This window comes from Pyricularia pennisetigena, chromosome 3 (genome assembly GCF_004337985.1).
Source record: "Pyricularia pennisetigena strain Br36 chromosome 3, whole genome shotgun sequence".
Lineage (NCBI taxonomy): Eukaryota > Fungi > Ascomycota > Sordariomycetes > Magnaporthales > Pyriculariaceae > Pyricularia > Pyricularia pennisetigena.
This window is the reverse complement of record NC_043742.1, coordinates 730,176-743,824: the sequence shown is the minus strand read 5'-3', so window position 1 is coordinate 743,824 and position 13,649 is coordinate 730,176. Positions and strand designations below refer to the sequence as shown.

General features: G+C 52.0%; 5 protein-coding genes across 5 annotated transcripts in view; 3 read left to right on the top strand and 2 right to left on the bottom strand.

Moving 5' to 3' along the window:
* The window catches only part of PpBr36_02236 (uncharacterized protein), a gene marked incomplete at both ends in the record, with an annotated part of 1,662 nt that extends 915 nt beyond the window's left edge, over nt 1–747 (top strand). The window contains one exon of the mRNA XM_029889418.1: nt 45–747. Within this exon, the coding sequence (XP_029752773.1) occupies nt 45–747 (703 nt within the window). The remainder of the gene's footprint in view (nt 1–44) is intronic.
* Nucleotides 748–1,909: 1,162 nt separating this feature from the next.
* PpBr36_02235 (uncharacterized protein) lies at nt 1,910–3,011 on the top strand (the record flags this gene model as incomplete). Its single annotated transcript, XM_029889417.1, has 3 exons — nt 1,910–2,233; nt 2,364–2,799; nt 2,914–3,011. 3 exons carry the CDS (start codon nt 1,910–1,912, stop codon nt 3,009–3,011), a joined length of 858 nt encoding a protein of 285 aa, XP_029753620.1.
* Nucleotides 3,012–4,063: 1,052 nt separating this feature from the next.
* On the bottom strand, nt 4,064–6,406 carry PpBr36_02233 (uncharacterized protein; the record flags this gene model as incomplete). The annotated part of the gene is made up of 4 exons (XM_029889415.1): nt 4,064–4,563; nt 4,842–4,914; nt 5,060–5,286; nt 6,298–6,406. 4 exons carry the CDS (start codon nt 6,404–6,406, stop codon nt 4,064–4,066), a joined length of 909 nt encoding a protein of 302 aa, XP_029753622.1.
* On the top strand, nt 4,110–4,478 carry PpBr36_02234 (uncharacterized protein; the record flags this gene model as incomplete). The annotated part of the gene is made up of 1 exon (XM_029889416.1): nt 4,110–4,478. One exon carries the CDS (start codon nt 4,110–4,112, stop codon nt 4,476–4,478), a length of 369 nt encoding a protein of 122 aa, XP_029752775.1.
* Nucleotides 6,407–8,791: 2,385 nt separating the features above from the next.
* PpBr36_02232 (uncharacterized protein) overlaps nt 8,792–13,649 on the bottom strand; it is a gene marked incomplete at both ends in the record, with an annotated part of 7,506 nt that continues 2,648 nt past the window's right edge. The window contains one exon of the mRNA XM_029889414.1: nt 8,792–10,393. Coding sequence (XP_029752777.1) covers nt 8,792–10,393 — 1,602 coding nt within the window. The remainder of the gene's footprint in view (nt 10,394–13,649) is intronic.

Genomic DNA, 13,649 nt, shown 5'->3' with positions numbered 1-13,649 from the left:
AACTCAAATCAATACATTGCTAACGCGACGCAACGTCGTTACAGGTTTATCGCATACTACTACTGGGCAGCACCGACGCATGCGCGCTTCGCCACCGTCCGCCGCACCATGACTCTGCTCAACCTATTCGCCTTCCTGATCTTCATCATGTACCCCTGCATGCCGCCGCGTCTCCTCCCCCGGGAATACGGCTTCGTCGACACGGTCAACGCCGAGGACGCCGAGTCAGTCTGGATGAGCGGCAAGTACGTCAACAAGCTGGCGGCCATGCCCAGCATGCACTTTGGGTACGCCTTCTGCATCGGGTGCGTGTTTGTGGTGGAGTCGGGTGTCTTCTCGGGCCTGAGGAGACGGACCAGTCGCGCCCTTTTCGGCTACAACGACGTCGAGACGGCCAAGCCCGCCCTGGACCTCGGCGGCGGCACCTACGGAGGCGATAACGAAGGATGTGGTACCATGGCCGACGCGGAGAAGTCTTACCGCCGCCCGGCCTGCGCGCGCATGTTCTTCTTCATCCTGGGCGTCTGGTACCCGAGCTGGATCCTGCTCTGCATCATGGCGACGGCGAACCACTACCTCCTGGACGCGATAGCGGCGTCGGGCGTCGTGCTCTTGGCATACCTGTGCAACCGGGTACTTTTCGTCTTCCTTCCGCTCGAGGACTGGCTCCTCTGGGCTCTGAGGCTGGAGAAGCCGGTACCGACGACGGGCTGGGTCAAGAGGGACAGGGGCAGGACGATTCGCTGAGCAGCGGCTCGTGCACTCTGGTGATTTTGTTTTGATGACTCGATTGCGTTCTTCTCCAGGCCGTGTCCTGATACCGGCCTCATCGTATTTCACGACGAAGTAATTGCTTCGGCATTCGTCAACCTAACGACAGCTCATCGTTTTTCTTTTTTTTTTTTTTTTTTTTTTTTTTTTTTAGAAACACATAAAACCCACCAATCCCTCTGGGTCGCATACAAAGGCATCCGCATCCACGGAATCTCAGTCGCAAAGCATGAAAGCGTGCATCTCTGCAGCGATTATAATACGGGGGCATATGCCGGGTTTTGTTTTTTCCGGGTTGTTTATTATTCGACTGATACATCTCAGAAGAATGCAGAACGAAAGGAACGCAGTTGTCTTGTATCGCTTCACAGCAAGGCCATGTTGGATATTGCAGACATTTGTTCGTTTTTCGCATGATACCTCTTTGTGTGGCACAGCTTTTGTTCTGTCCTCTTCTTGTTCATTTCCATTTATATTTTTCTGCTCGCTTCAGAGTATAATGAAGTCATATAATACAGCTGTTGAAGCCAACCATGCAATGAAGCCTTGTCACTGATTCGTTCCACGTGCGATTGTGACTTGATATTTACTGTCGTGAGCTTAGTCAAAGCTGCATACACATACAGCTCTGCCCTGCAAGCGTTATGACGGTCAGAGCTAAGATGCACCCAGTGAGTAGCTCTTTTTTGCCTTGCGACCCAGGCAACCAGTGGAGAACCAACCAATTCAAACCCCCTGCAGCTTGGAGCTTGGGCCTCCGTGTGGGTCGATCCAGTCAATCCCCAGCCACTGAATTGAGTTCCCCAGTCACAATCCATTCACCGTTACGTGGCCGCCCTCTTCTCGCAAACTCCCGCACGTTTGCGAACGCGATCCAGGATCTAGATGGGTGGGAGAATAATAGGTGAAGTTTGGCAATTGGATCGGATCCATTCAAGCCATTGAACCACGACGGGGCATTTCAATACGCTCATTTGGAAATCAAAGAAAGCCATCGCTTCGTACACAATCCTCTCATTTCATTTCTTTGCGCTTGCGCAGTTTCCAATCACCCACCCACATGTGCATTTGCGACCGCGTATTCGGCTGTTGAACGCCACAGAAAACAAGACCCAAATCGTTCGAAACAAAAACAACAATGGCCGACAGCGCCCCCGCCGACAGCGTAGTGGGGGATTCGCCCGCGCCCAATGCCCCCGCCGCCGACGTCGAGATGACTGAAAGCGCATCCGGCGCGGCCGAGGGCGACCAGTCGGCTCTCCCATACGCAGGCGAGGATGGCCCCGAGGAACCTGCGCCCGCCCGCATCCCCTTTTTCGAATACCTCACCAGCCCAGTCGTGACCCTCATGGTCGGCAGCGCCAGCAACAGCGACACGCAAACCATCTTGACCGCCCACCAAGCCCTCCTGACCCAAAGCCCATACTTTGCCACGCTTTGCGCCGATTTCGACAATAGCACTGTAAGTCGATGAGGCGGCCACTTTGCGCGCAGCTTCTTTATTTGGTCTTTTACGCTGCTGTGCGCGCGCTTCTGTTGCTTCTCTGACCAGCCGACTAACAATCATTTCTTTCACCGTCTCTCTCTCTCAGGACCGCCACATCGACCTCTCCAACGAAGATGTCGACGCCGTCGGTTGCTTCCTCGAGTACCTCTACACGGGCGACTACTTCCCGCGCAAAATCCCTGGCCAGCGGCAACTCGAGCAAGACCCGGCACTACCAGCTGTCGACGACTCGGGCGACCAGCTCCTCAAGCATGCGCGCGTCTACACGATTGCCGAGAAGTTCCAGATGCCTTCGCTGCGCCACCTCGCCTCGTCAAAGATCCACTGCGTCAACTCGACAGCCAAGGGCGAGATCGCCTATGCTCGCTACGTCTACCAATACATCCCAAAGGAGGACTCGCACATCCGCGCCCCCATCGTCACATTCTGGGCCCAGCGCAGCCACACCCTGCGCGCAGAGGCCGAGGAGGAATTCAGGAGCCTGTGTTTGGAGTTCCCGCAGTTTGGTTACGACGTTCTCAGTACGTTGATTCCCCTCCCCCCGGGTTCTCCACCTCAATTTTGGCTTGCCACCACTTTACTTTACTCTGTTGTCGCTTTTGCTTTGTGCTAACAACCTCTTCTTCCCTGTACAGCTCGCGTCCTCGACGAGAAGCTCAAACGCGAACAGGTCTCCAAGATGCACCCGGCAACAGCCAGTGGGCGCAAGCGGCCTCGTCACAGCAACGTCTAAGACGTCAATGTCTCACCGGAGGACCAAACCTTCAGCTGTCTGGGGGTTGCGCTTCCTGTGTAGAAAGCTCGGCCGTGTGCATGTATTTTTTTTTTCTTTTTTTCTCTCTCTCTCTCTTTTTCTTTTCGCTATCAACAATCGCCAGACATATTTCTCTTTTGTCATCTGTACCTTTTTCCTCCTACCGCGATATGAAAGATGAAAACAGAGTCCTCCTTCAGCGAATCGAGGTGGCTGGGAGGAAACAATGAACATAAATTAGCCAGAACGACAGTGCATGGCTTCTGTTGCCGCATGGTCTCTCTATAATCTCGGAATGACGGCTGGGAATGAATCTGGAGACATGTGGTTGTTATTCTTGCATTGGGCCGTTCTTGGTTTTGGAGTTGGCCAACTCGTCATAACGCATTGGCGCTCTGTTCGATGCATCTACCAAAGGTTTGCGTGGGTAGATGGTCGACTGGGTAAAACTTCTCATGTTTTAATTGCAACGGAGGTTCTGGCTTTAACAGTCGGGGGGGCAGGCTGTTTTGTGATTTGTGTTCATGGTCTGATATTTTCATGGCCTGCGTCACTTGATAGTAGTCGTAGCCGGCAAGACGGAGCAGAAGCAGTCTACAGAGGCTGGACATGAGCCACCAGCAAGATGGTCGTGGATCAATCATGATTTTGGGGTTTGTTTTTTTTTCTTCTCTTATTCTAGATTTGCGACAGAGCGTTTGACCTATTGAATGTACCATTAACAATACCAGATAGAAGATGACCACAAAGCCGTATGGGGACTGGCCACTTCCGTCTTGAAAAGAAAGGCCAGCGTCTGCAGCTGAATCCAACAGACTCACTCACTCACCCGTAGACAGGCCGGTGACCGCCGGAGCCGACGTAGCTTTCTTTCCCTCTCGGCACTTCCTGGGCCATCACAGCCACAAGCCCAACAGCAACCATCCATCGACAACTCATCGCTTCCTTGGGAGAGCCATCCACTATAGCTGACTCTCTTGGTCTCAACTCGAAGCGAAACAAAAAAAAAAAAAAGGCCAGGTCAGACAAACTCAAGGGCCCATCCCCCAGGGCCACAACAAGAACGAATCCCCCAAGATGCACCTCTGCCTCCCCAAGGTCACCGCCGCCGCCACGTTGGAGCACGCCAGGAGACCCAACTCGGCACCGTGGCCGGCGCCCCTGCGAGAGAAGGAGGTTGCGGCGAGCATGGGCATCAGTCTCGGCCTGGCCGTGGCCTGCCTCGCGTGCGGCGCCGCCGTCTTCCTGCTGGTCGTCTGGAGGATGAGGAGGGTCGGCCTGCTGCGCAAGGGAGAGATGCCGTGGATTCCGTTTGCGAGGCAGTCGCCTGCCGTGGTGCGAACGGACTCGGAGGTGGGATGTGGACTCGGAGGTGGCAGGCCGGCGGTCTGGTGCTTGTCGGGGCCGTCATGGGTCTCCGGGTTGCATTCCGGTAAACGTGGTTGACTCGAGAATATGGCCTTGACCGGTTTGGAAACAGATGCCGAAAAGATGAGGGAAACAAACACGGGATGAGAAGAAGTGTGCATAACTATCGTGAAAGTGGTATAACAGGCGCAACAAAAAGAAATACCCCAACAAGCTGGCAGTAAACAACCCCTAGCCTCTAGGAGCCTTCGTCAGAATCCTGTCGATCCGACAACAGCCCAGCTGTACGTACGCCGTGCTCCTTATCCCGAGCACCCGAAACTCGCCGACATAGCTGGATCATTTGTCGCCAGAGAAAGACAATCCAACACATGATGAATGAAGCGCATCGCCTCTCCAAAAACACCTTGAACGCCAAAGGGAGACAAGCAATGACCGCACCGTCCTCCTGGCCAGCCGCTCCCGTCGTGGAGAGTAGTTCGCTCTTCATGGCAGCTTGGGGCCAGCCGTCGTCCTTCATTTCAGTGGAAAGAAATGTAACCAAAGGGAAAAGCTGGACATAAACAAGGAGAAAGAAGAAAAGAAAATCCAGGAGACAAACGACTATGACAAAAGAATATCCTCCCATCAACACCTCAGAATAGCCAAGAACCGGCCACGCGCCACAGAAAATAGCCGACCGCGGCACCTGCGACAAACGCCGGGATCAGCACGCTGCTTCTGTCCGTCTCGTCGACATCGCCGCTGCTGTTCTTCTTTAGGATCCCCCGCGCGGGCCGGAGGTCACGATGCGCGGGCTTTTTGGGTGCAGATCGCGACGAACGAAAGCGACTATCGTCCTCATCCGGGAGGGGTGCGATCATGTGAAGTTTCATGATGGGCAGAGCTGGAGGTGATTATGCAAGAAAAAGTGTGTGTGTTTTTTTTTTTTTTTTTTTTTTTTTTTTTTTTTTTTTTTTTTTTTTTCCGTGAAGATTCTTGCTTTTGTTTCGTAGTTATCCTTGCTCCGCTAGCTTGATGGCGTTTTATTGTTTTAACTTGTAGACCGCTTTGCTGGGAAAGTGTTCCTGGCGTCCTTCCGGAAGCGATAATGGTTGGGATGTCTGGTCTTTTATAGGCAGTAAAGCTGTGTCTTACACCTCAAGTCCCTTGGTACGTAGCTGGAAACAATAGGGCCGCAAGGCAGACTGTGATGTGGCGGGATATTAGGTCAGACTGAATTTTTTTGGGGGCCAGTTGGTGGCTTCGCCCGTGGCACAGCGCAAGTCGGTCGCTTTATGCAAGCGCAGGTTAATAAGGACAGGTAATGTGTGTATTGTTTCCTGCCGCCGAATGATATCTATCGGTATTCATGCAGTCAGCCGCCGTTGGTTCTTGCGCGATCAACGCTCTGCCGATCGCTCCTGGGAGGGGTAAACCGGCAGCGGGTTGGCTTTTTGTAGACCGTCACAACAGAAGACGCAGTCAAAGAAAAAAAAAAGTGAGACATGTGAGAGACGACAGATTTCGGGCATGTAACAGGTGTGCGGGCGAGTCAGGAGTGAAAGCGCACACGTGAAGGGACGAGACAAAGCCCTCTTATGCAGGCGGAAAGAACAATACCAAGAGAGGGGGAGAGTAGATATAAACTTCTCTTGGCAGCGTTCTTGGTTGCATGCGGGACCGAGTTTAGGGCGAACTGGGTGGGAGAATCGCGGGGGAAATCAAATTGAAATGGAAGACAGTAGAACCAAAAAGAGTGCAAAAGGTAATCGACCAATAATATATATGTGAGTATGGAGAAAAAGACAAAGCTCTGCACTGTGAGTTCCCGGAAGGTTTTTGTTTTTGCCTTTTCTCCAAGACGTCATGTTGCAACGTGGGGGAAAGGCCAGAAGAAGCTTAAAAAATAACTTACCGAATGCGGTTTGAAGGAGAATTTCCAAAATGGTCCATCCTGATTCGAGGGAAACATCAGGATTGTTTGACCAATACTTGTAGTATGTGCATGTCAGGGATGAATCCATGTTTGGTATCGGCAAACAAAAACACGCCCGAAATCCTTCCTAAATAGTGTCATTGGTAGTTGCTCATTTCTCGTATCCGCTATAAAATTCAAGAAATAGAGCACTATAGGCTATGGATTCTTGGTGGAAATATATATTGTAATCAAAAAGTGCAACCGCCTTGTCCCAACGTTGGCGTACAGAGCTGAGTCGAACAGCTAGCTAGCTGACTCTGTGAATAGTTTTGAACTTAATCTCTGTTGCCAGCACCTTTTAGGTCGCCGGCTCTTGCAACCCCAAGCATTTCCTGTCTTTTGCTCCCTTGTCTTCGTTTGTCCCAGTCCAAGGCGACGACGATTATATGCTTGTCGGAAACGATGAAAAGCCATGATGAACTCTGGTGTGGCGTTGGATTGCTATCGGAGTTGCTTTTGTTGACCGCACAAAAAGTCCATATATTGACCAACATTCTTTTGAATCCCCTTGGGCTTCCTTGCCAGTAATGATCATCCACGTCGCCCGAATCATCAGCACGCCTAACAAGTCCGCGCTTGTCCGAGACAATGAGTGCCCCGAGGAGCTGGTGGGCAGAGCCAGAACTTGACCGCTCAAAACGGCCAAATCCTTTCAATTATATCTTTTGACACTTCAGTTGCTCTTCCAAAGATTGCAAACCAACATAGAAACCTACGTAATATCTTCTGAACTTTGAACAACAAAGAAAGTCTCTAACTGCGATTCGAACATATGACAATGATTTGTAGTGAGATTGTCTTTTCATTAACCTGTCAGATATGTAGGGACTCCCAAAAATGAAGTGTATACGTGGTAAATTATGCCTGTACTACTCATTGACATCATTCAATGGGCCTCAAACGCCAGGGTAAATCTATCCGTCTTCAGTTGCCGTACTTTTTGGAGTACTCTTATTGACGCAAAATCTCAAACAAGAAAACAAATAACATGCGGGTGTTAGTCTTAGTTAAGCAAGAACCTATAGATGTTCATAGTGTCCGTGGACTTTGTCTTTGCGGAGGCAGGCGATCGGCCGCCTTAATATGCATGGCTGGTATTCAAATCCGACTTGTCTTCCGTGCTGAGCGGCCTAGATATTTTAATTAGGGTTGACTTGCTGCCCCAAAGACCGGTGAATATTACCAATCTTCATCAGTCCTAGACTGAATGTTGCGTCGAGGACGTGTTGCGTGGGCGTTACGTCACAAAGACGGATGAGAACTCGCCGCATGTCTGACGAGCCCATAGGTTGCATGTAAACTTGCTTCGTGTCACAGTCATCAAGGAGCCAAAGCATATCACCAGTTCCTATGTGCTTGTTGCCAGGGCAAGATCCCTCGGGCCAGTGGCGAATCCACACAAGGGTACCGTCAACTACGGTTTAGTTGTGCAAGAAACCAGAGAAGAAAACCTAAACAAATGTTAAGTGCATATTGCATCGTAATGCATGGTAGAAGAGAAAAAGGGAAGAGAACAGCATAAGGCAGAAATATAGTTATCATGGGTAGCTAACTAACCTATTTTGTCTTTCATTTTTATGGCTGTTTACCAGACTGCAACTACCAAATCGTCACCCCAAACCCCTCCCTCGATTGGTAGTGACGTTGCAATGGGGTACCCATACTGCTTACTACTCCATGACTCGGCACAGCCATCCATACTTTGCCCGCAACAGTAAGGAATACAGTAATGTACCGTTAAAATTCAGCAGTATTACGTACCGCTTCAGTGCAGTAATGTACCTCTGCGTATCTAGGGCTGCACTACAACACCCAGCCAGTATCAGCAGTTCACCTAACGTACTGTGGATTTTTTTTTTTTTTCCCTCTTTCCTGTCACCCTTTGTCGATCAATGACGGCAATGCACCAACCGCATGCTGCATGCATGTCTGGGCCGACGTTACTTCAGTTGAGGAGGCGAATTGACGAGTAACACAACTTGTTTTCTTGTCACTGCAAAAAAAGGAGATGTGCTTCAAACTTGGCAGTGGGAACGGTGGTTTGTGTCTTGAATGAACCATCTTTTTGATGGCGCTTCTGTATTGTTTGTTGTTCCTCAACCCTTACTTGTAAGGAGAGTGGCGTCTCTTCTAAATGGACGCGGATCTAACTGTAGTAGACGTTTAATATCGAATCTCTCTGTCCAATATACTCCCAAACCCCCAAAAACAAGACAATGCTCCTGAGCTGATGAAAACGCTTGCTGAACCCAACCCAACCCATGGATACAAAATATGTAAAGAAAAAAAAAAAACGCCAAACTCCCGACTGAACGCGCAGTCACCGCAGTGAAGTAGAAACCAAAAAGAGAAAGCAAAAAAAAAAAAGCAAAGACAAAAGAAAAAGTAATAAGACAAAAAGAATGTAAAATAAAGTACACTTAAAAGGCCTTTAGTAATAATACCTCTTCTCCCTTCCACCGTCGGCCCAGTACTCGGTGCGGTCCCTGCTGCCGGCGCCCGGCCCAAAGGTGGAGTGCCTGCGGGTGGGCATGTTGAACCGGTCCTTGAGACGCCTGTGCTCCTCGTCGCCGCGCTCCGAGGTCGAGAGGCGCTCGACGCCGGCGGCCAGGTCGTCGACGTTGACCGAGTTGCCGCGGCTGCGGGGCCCGCTGCTGCTCTGGGGCCTCGAGCTGTTGGGGCTGTTCTTGAGGATGCCCTTGACCTCGCCCTGCGTCTTGGCGTTGGCGTTGGCCTTGACCGAGTCGACGCGCGCCAGCTTGGGCCGCGACGAGATGCGGTCGTTCTGCGCCCGGCGCTCCTGGTCCGCCCACCGCAGCGTCTTGGTCGCCTCGTCGGCCGCCGGCGACGAGCTGAGGTGTGCGGACCCGGCGGTCGAGGCGTAGCTCGACGCGTAAGCCGACGGCGACTTGCCGTACGCGGCGCCAAAGTCGGGCGCCGACGTCGCGAACCCTGGCCCCTGCCGCACCTCGGCCCGGTTGCTGCGCCTGTGCGCCCGGCGCCGGTTGGCCTCCTCCTCGCCGCTGGCGTAGCCGTGAGGGGATCCGCCGTTGCTGTCGTGCCTGCGGTGGCCGCTGCTGCTGCCGCTGCCGCTGCCGCCGCTGCTCCGGCGGCGGTGGTGGTCCTCGTAGCGGCCCGTCGACGAGTAGCGCTTGGTGGTGCTGTTGCGGCGCGACGAGGCGTGCTCGAGGACGTCGACCGGGCCGATGGGCATGCGCGCAGACGTCTCGCCGCCGTCGACGTACTCGGACATGATCACCGGGCGGCGGCCGCGCGTCTCGTGGGCCGGCGTGATGGAGTGCCCCGTGGGCATGGTGCTGGAGCGCGGAAGAGGGATGGGCATGGCCTTGCTGCTGGAGGTCGAGGCCTTCTCCTCGCGGCGGCGGCGGCGGCGCTCCTCCTTGGCCTCGCGCTCCTCGCGCTCCTCGCGCTCTGCCCTCTCTGCGCGCTCGCGGTCCCTCCGCGACGGGGAGCCGCTGGCGTGGACGATGCGCGCGGGCTCGTCGAGGTAGATCTGGCTGGAGCGCCTGCGGTGGTGGCCGCTGCCGCCGGATGATGCGTGCGAGTACTCGCCCGAGGAGGACGGGGAGATGGACGTGCGGCGCGAGGAGCTCGTCCTGGGCTCCCTGTAGTCGGGAGCCAGGTGGCTAGAGTTTGTGGTGTAGGCATCCGCGTACGGGTGTGCCTCGAGTGTGTAGCTGGGCTGGGTATAGGCGGCGGCGTATGACGGCTGCGAGTACTCGTAGTACTGGCTCGTCGCCGGGTATGCTGCGTAGGTAGACATTGTGCCTGTTGCCGTGATGGGAGTGACTACGACGGAAGCTTTGCCGCGAGTGCGGTAGTTGGTAATGAGCGTGAGTGTTCCCGGCCTCTGTTGGTTTCGGCCCGAAGATTCTTGACTGCGATCTTGCTCCTGCACGACGACGTCGTCGTCGGGGTCGAATCCCGGATGATGGGTCTCGGAGACCTCGTAGGAAGATATGTTGACGACGAGAGGGGATGGCTTGCTCTTGTGGTTGGAGATGTCCGTTGACTGATGTGGACGAAAAGCAAGGAGCACGTCGTTTATTTCGCGGTCTGGCTATCCTCGTTTATCGGCAGAATCGGGGGGACCAAGTTAATTTTTATACGAGTCCGTGGTGGTTCTGTCGATGCATGCGACTGACAAGGTTCAGGCTGCCAAAGTGGACGACTGCTTAGTAGGATGGTGGAAGCAGAGAGGGAGGGGTGGAGAGCCGAGTAAGACCTAGGAAACAGATCAAGGGTCGATCGGTGGTTGGGGGAAGCGAGGGTATTATATGCAAGATTTCGACCACCGATGAGAGGAAAATAAGAAGTTTATGAATTTTTAAGTCTCGGTGGAAGTGCGACCGGTACTGAGTGGGTTTGGTGCTGGTCGCTTCTGCAAATAGCAAGCTGCTTGTGTTTCTTTTTGGTACAAAATACGTGCTACTCCTGCCTACAGACAAGCGGGACTAGTCTAGGTTATGGGTGGCCTGTCCTGGACTGGCGAGTCCTAGACAAGGGTCTCCGTACTGGGCCGTCGTCTTTTTTTCTTTTGGGGCGCAGGTGACGACAGACCCTTGGCCCCTGGTCCCATCACGAAATAAACCCTTGTTATCCAATGCATCCCCCCCCCCATTCGACCCCACACAGTGTCTTGTATGTCTGGTCACAGTCAGATTTATCACTGGTCCAAGATTGACACCACACACACGGCCTTGCTCGTCACTCTTCCTCCCCTGTTTTTTTTTTGTTCTTTTTCTCCCTCTCCCTCTCGCAGCACAAACCCGCCCAGTAAGCTCACCACCCACCCATTCCCATGTCCGCAATCGCCTGTTCTCGCATGACCGAGTTTACTCAAAGGTGGGGTGGGTACCGTTGCCGTAACCCATTCTGGGGGTGCACGCATTGGATACCTCTGAAACGACAAAGCGCTATTATTGGCCCAGCATGCGAATCCCGGAGGGAGAGTGTACACCAAACCAATAGAAGTACACACAGCCTAGAGGCTGAGTAGGCCAAGTAGAGCAAACAAGGGCCGCGTTTTGCAACACCGTACGTTGATCAAAATGGGGGGGAAAAAGCGCCGGAGATTTGGTAAAAGAGTGAGGTCCTATGAATATATTCGCAGCTTAGATACTGTACACTATGGCTGCGATTCGAGCGTTGACAACCGTCTGGCGCGTACCTTGTCGCACCGTGGCCGTTTGACTATCCTCCACGCGACTGCTAGCACCCAATGGTTCCATCTGTCAATATGCTAGGGGAGCTATACTGAAACGAACTGGGCTAAGCAAGAGAACCAACAGTCAAGAGTGAGCACACAGTAATTCCTTTTGGAGCAAAAATAGATTCCTTGAAGACGTTTTGGCGAATCGACCAAGGCTGAGGTTTCGGGCCACAATTAGCCTCTCCCGCTTGCTTGGGACTCTAAAAAAAAAAAAAAAAAAAAAAAAAAAAAAAAAAAAAAAAATCATTCTACAAAGTCGTTACTGTAATTGCAGTGCATCTCAGTTGTATCTCGATTTTCCCCTTGTGGCTTTGGGTCCAACAAACGCCCAACAAGCCAGCCGCTGGTGGCATGCGCGCGAATCGAAACAAAAAAAAAAACAAAATTTCCCCCTGACCAGAGAGCCCTTAACCCCAATGCCTGAGCTCTTCTGCCATCTCGAGTCTTGGTCTCGTTCCTGGACAAATCCATCTGCAGGAACAATTAAGCGTCCATATTGGCCAATAAAAAGTTTTCGCCCGATGAGTCAAGTAAAGCAAAACTCTTGTGACTTTCTTTGCCTTTAATGGCTGGCCACTTGCGCAAGCGGCTTCCACCTTGTACGCTACTGCAGTCGGGGCCTGTCAAGGTGCGTCAATGGCGTGCAGGTCCCCGTTTATCCTGGATTGGGGACATCCTATTGGGAACTGGGGACGATTTTTTTTTTTTCTGGTCCCCATCAAATCAAGTCGTAGGCTGCAGTTTTTGTTTATTTCCTTTTTTTTTCTTCTTTTTTTTCTGTGCAGAGAACCAGGAGGGAGTGCGTCTTAGTGTCAATCCCAAGCTTCTCCTCTAATTACATTCCAGGAAAACGGATTGGTGCAGAAACGCCCTTGTGGCAGAAATCGGAAATCGGGTGCGGGTGCGGGAACGTTGGCCGTTGACAGCCAACCGCCTGCCATCCAATCTTTCAATTGATCTCTACCGGGTTGTTGCTTTTAGTTTGGTTTCTTCTCCAAGCCTGTCCATGAGAGCCAAAACATGATCAGCAGCCTTATGTTTCGGGGCGTTCTAATAGTAGACAATGTCGTACTATCTGTAGTAAACCAGGGATTCCTTGGTTCACCCCTGCTTCTCTCGGATCTTTTTTTTCTCTACACGTTTTGGTTTCTGCAAACAATCATCATCAATCAGATTGAAGTCATCATGGCAAAATGCCACCATGGGCGAACAAGAAAGAGGTAGACGTTTACGCACTAGCAAGGTTTTGCTTACCCACATAAAACTTCTCGTATGCCCCACCCCTTTTACGGTGCAGTGCAGTCTTCGGCGCTGTCACTAATTCTACAGTATCGTACAGTGCTGTATATTGTACAATGCAGTTGGATTCTGGCCGCGGAACGATAATATCCTATCCGTGGGGGGTTTGACTAGAACAACTAGCTTGACAGCAAGACTAGACAGAACTAAAGCATAGGTGCCCAAAGTGCTGCACTGAATCCTCAAATGGGGGTTCGTTCGGATCGGATATGCAGCCTTACCGAGGCGACAGGTTCATTTTTTTTTCTCTCTCTTTTTAAATCTCGATGACTGTTTTGCCGAGCACGCCAGACAGAAACAGGACTAGCCAACTTGGGCTTACCGACAAAAATCACCAGAGCTAGTAATGCACAATGCAAACAAAATCCAGACAATCTTCGCCATGCCGTACACCATACAGTCCAGAAAATGCCATCAAAAGAATTGAATAACAAGTTTTGCAGCATGCTAAACACGAGATTGAACCCGTTGAGTCGGATTGCATCTTGGACAGTTATCCAAAGAAGATACTATTTTGGTCTGGTTCTCATTTTTCGCCTCATTCCAACCTGAACACGAACCCGTAAACAAGGAAAGCGGTGGGGCTTTCGAAGCTGCTACGTTTTTCCAAGCTTTGTCAGGCGAAGAAAAGGGTGCACCCATCTTGGTATCTGAACGCTGATCTTACAACTACTTGGTTTGCCACTCCCTATCGTAATGCGCATAGGAGGAGGGCAGAATTCAGGGTCCCGAGAACCAGCAAACCATCCGATGCGGA